The sequence below is a fragment of the Glycine max genome, chromosome 14 (genome assembly GCF_000004515.6).
Source record: "Glycine max cultivar Williams 82 chromosome 14, Glycine_max_v4.0, whole genome shotgun sequence".
In the NCBI taxonomy this organism is placed as follows: Eukaryota; Viridiplantae; Streptophyta; class Magnoliopsida; order Fabales; family Fabaceae; genus Glycine; species Glycine max.
Genome location: NC_038250.2, coordinates 27,361,844 through 27,366,287, shown reverse-complemented (window position 1 = coordinate 27,366,287; position 4,444 = coordinate 27,361,844). Strand labels below are relative to the sequence as shown.

Here is a 4,444-nt window from a genome sequence, read left to right as displayed (position 1 = left end):
ACTCAATAAAACCCGATTGATGGGATTGCGGATGAGTTTAAAAAATATAAACTTGTCTCTTTTAAACTCAAACTTATCATGCCTTATGCAAGGAATGGGGATATGAGAAGAGTCAAACCCACTGCCCCACACTGTTGTCATACTTGTGTATGTAATATTTTTGGGAGATGTAAATTAAAAGGATAAATGATAACATAAAAGTAAATTATATAAAAATGATTTGTATCTTTTTCAAATTTGTTTAAACTATATTATTTGCTTAATGTAATAAAATGCATATTTTTTAATAAAATTATGTGACTATTTTTTATGTAATATATATTTATATTTTTTAGTAATTGAGTATAAGAGGACTTTATTTACTATTTCACCCGAATCCATAAAATATCAAGATCAACCCTAGCTACTACTGAGTAGGGAGCCAATGAAATTGTTGAGATTGCGAGCAAAGACCCATATAAAGGATTACTCAACTAGTGGCTCATTGCTTGTGAAAAGTGAGTCTTACAAACAATATTTGATTGATTTGGAGATATTTTGTTATTTTCCTGTTACTTCTTAAGCATATTTTCATGCAATTTTCTTCTTATTTTTGTCCATTCTAGGTCTGAACATTAATTAAGTTTCATGTTTTTCATGTTGATAAATATAATGGGATAAGTTTCATGCTTTTCATGTTGATAAATATAATGGCATAAGTTTCATGACTTAAATCAATAAAAAAATGTTTAAAATTGTATCCCAAAATTGAAAACTATCAATTTTTCAAAAAGAATCAACATGCTATAAAATACATTACATAAGGAACCATTTTATAACTTTTAATAAATAAGAGATCAAATTATAACCTTAAATAAAATTAAGAAATCATAATTTAATTTTATTTTTACACTGGCTACTAATCATAAAATAATACATATAACGAGTTATGATTGATTCACAATGAAAAAACTTTACATTAACGGTTTATAACAATTAAACTCTTCGAAAAAGTTTCATTAATTTGAATAAAAGTTATATGACCAAAAGACTAAAAGGATTAAGATTACAAATTTTTTCATATAACTAATCAATCTCAAAATAACACTAATAACTTTAAGACAACCCTTTATTTTCTTCTTATTGGTCAAAGCTAAATCAATTGGAGTTGTTTGGTTTCTTGATCACGTCTTTGGGTAGCCGATTCTGATTTGCTGTTTGCTAGGCAGTGGACTAATTGTCTGTGCTATCATGATCATCCTTTTTCTTGGTAGGGTTTTACAGGTGTTTCCTTTTCTCCTTGAACGTGTGAATTTGACCGTGAGATCCAACTTAGGAAATTAAGGCTCGTATTATAGTATATGTCCCATGCATATATAAAATAAAGTTGTGTTCGACATATATCATCCATGCATGTGTGCTGGCAGCTTTCCCAAAGCAAAAGACAAAACTACTTGGTCCTGCGCCGTACCATGTAGAGAATCATTTCAAAACCTTAAAATTAAAATAAATAAATAAAAAGTTAATTAAGTTCAAAGTAAGAGGGACAGACAAAGAATGCAAAAGTCAAGTAACGCAGGCGATAGCAAACAAAGCATTGAATTGCGTATTAAATTTAAATATAAATATTGTAAAGTAGTACTAATTTGGTGTGACGCATAAAATTAGGCACATTTTAATTTGGAAAAGAAGGAGGGCTCAAAACGCGGTTTTGCAGCTGAATACAGAGAAGCCACAGCTGTGTGTGATTGCATATGCTTATTAAATAGTGTATCAGTAAATTGTATAATCAGCATAGTATATCAGCATTTTATAATATTATTATAAAAAAAATCAGTAAATCGTATGCTTATTAAATAATCCTTATTTTTTTCAGTTAAAGAAAAGCTTATTAAATGTCATTTGGGAAGATGATGACTTACATAGACAAGTCAGACTTGAAACGGACAGTGAAATTAATGTTCTAGTCTTAAGCATTAATGGATTGCACCCTTAAATTTGTTCAGTCGTAAAATTTGTTCCCTTCCACCAATTCAACCATCAAGTCAACTTTATACTCTTAAATAATAAGTATGATTTCTTTGAATTGGAAAACAAGTTAAGAATATATTTATATTTTGGTGCTATTAAATAAAGTAAAAGTGGAGGAATTACTATTTTTTAATTCAGGATTATATTATGATTTTGATTAATATATAAAATAAAAATATCTTTTGTGATAAAATCAATAAGTTTCAAATAGTAATAATAATAATAATAACATATATTCTCCATAAGCAAGCAAGTGAGTTGAGTAGTTTACTAGGATATTCTTTTCATTAGTCAAAATGAAGGTAATTTACTGTTTTTTGTTTTATTTGCTCGTCACTATTAGACTAGTTTTTGCATCATATAATATGTATATGAAGGAAGCTTCACTGAGACAAAGGAAAAGAAGTCATTTTAAGAACTAATTAATTCCTCAATATTAAATCTAAATTAACCAAAATCCATCTGGCAACAATCCCCCCATCTAGAGAGATTTTTGCTACCTTAAAACCAAAGTCTCTATCTATAAATAGAGCATCATCTCTTCCCGACTTCCATATGCTTCATTCCCCACTTTCAAGAAGGAAAACCAAAAAGTCACAAACTCATCACAAGAGTGCACAGTAGAGAAAAACCTCTTCAACAAAAACACCCCTTTTTATTCACACCAATCTTCACTCAACACTTTCATTCAGAATGGTTAAGTCAGAGAACAAGATCCACCCAGAACAACCATCATCATCATCATCAAAGCCAATGAGACCATTATCATCATCAAGTGACAACAAGAAGAAGAAGTACAAGGGGGTGAGAATGAGAAGCTGGGGGTCATGGGTGTCAGAGATTAGAGCACCAAACCAAAAGACAAGGATATGGTTGGGATCTTATTCAACTGCTGAAGCAGCAGCAAGAGCCTATGATGCTGCACTTCTATGCCTCAAAGGCTCCTCAGCCAATCTCAACTTCCCTTCTTCAAGCTCCTCCTCACAACACTATATCATCCCTCAAGACACTGCCATGATGTCCCCAAAATCAATCCAAAGAGTTGCTGCTGCTGCTGCCAACAATTTCTTGGACAATAATGCTATTGCTATTAATAATGCTACCACCCCACCTTCTCCTCCTCTTGCTTCAACCTCTTCTTCATTTGTATCGTCACCATCAATGTCATCATCATCTCCTTTAGACCAAATTGATGATGATGTCTCTCTTCTGACACCATTTGGGGCCTACACTACTACTACTGCTACTACTATCTGTGACGAAACAAATGAATCAATGGCCATGATGGAATCTTGGTATGACTTGGAGGGGTTGCAATCCCCAAAGTATGTTGATCAAATGCTAAGTGGGGCATTCTTTGACATTGATTCAACACAGTTGCTTGATGATCTGTATGAAGAAAGTGACATTCGCTTGTGGAGTTTCTGCTGAGAGTGATTCATTACTTTCAAGCCAACCCATTTTTATTTTTTCTGCTCACAAATTCATATTCGTTTGCCAGGTGGTGTTATATGAAGATATCAATCACTGACTCACCAAATTATAATTACATATTCTAGGGAAGATATCCACAAAGGAATAGACAATTTTTGGTCTCTCCTTTGTGGATTTCTACATGTGTATTACTGATGCAATATTTGTTATGTGTAATTTATTAATAGTTTTTCATGTATTATTTTGTAGTAAATGAAGGGGGGAAAAGATGGTCTCCAATGTCTCAGTTAAAATCAATTTCTTTTTTTATTAGTTTATATGTTATTATGAAAGAAATCTTTGGCCACTATGAAAGGGTTTGCGAAAGTCATTTATTTTAACAATTTTTATCAGTTGTTTTTATACTCAAATAACGGAACTGTTATTTGCATAGGAAAATGTCAGAGATGCTTATCAATTTACCGAGAAGGGGGAATCATACTCGTACAAAATGTGGAAAATTGAACCATTGAAAAGTGTGTCTTTTCTTGGACTATTTACTCTCATCTCAGTCTTGGAAAAAAAATTTACTCCGTTGCCTGCCTGCCTAAAGAATAATTATGTTTTTCCTTGTTTCAGTATTTTAAGTTAACTTAATTGGAATATATTTAAAAAGAATTTTTATACACCACTAAACTCTTGGATCAATAGGTGTGAAGGCAAAAATCTCGGGTTTGAATCTGAATATGTAATTGTATTAAATATTTTGAGAAATTTTTTTATCAATCTTTAATAGTTACTCAATTCAAACAGAATTGTTATAAGAGTTTTGGATTTACTTGGGAAATGCTTTCAATTAAGTTGATTAAGGCCAAGTCCAAGATAATAAGCTACTAAGATAAAATGATTGTATGATGATTTCTGTGAGTTTGGTATTCTTCAATTTGGCCTACGTTGTCTGTATTTATTAGTAGACTACGTAGTATCAAGCGAAAAAAAATAAATGAATGACTTTTGGCAC

General features: G+C 31.4%; 1 protein-coding gene across 1 annotated transcript; it reads left to right on the top strand.

The window, feature by feature from the left end:
• The first annotated feature begins 2,582 nt into the window (after positions 1-2,582).
• Positions 2,583-3,851, top strand: AP2-4 (AP2 domain-containing transcription factor 4). The gene has a single exon (NM_001252694.2). It carries the CDS (start codon positions 2,704-2,706, stop codon positions 3,439-3,441), a length of 738 nt encoding a protein of 245 aa, NP_001239623.1. The 5' UTR covers positions 2,583-2,703; the 3' UTR covers positions 3,442-3,851.
• Positions 3,852-4,444: the final 593 nt, after the last annotated feature.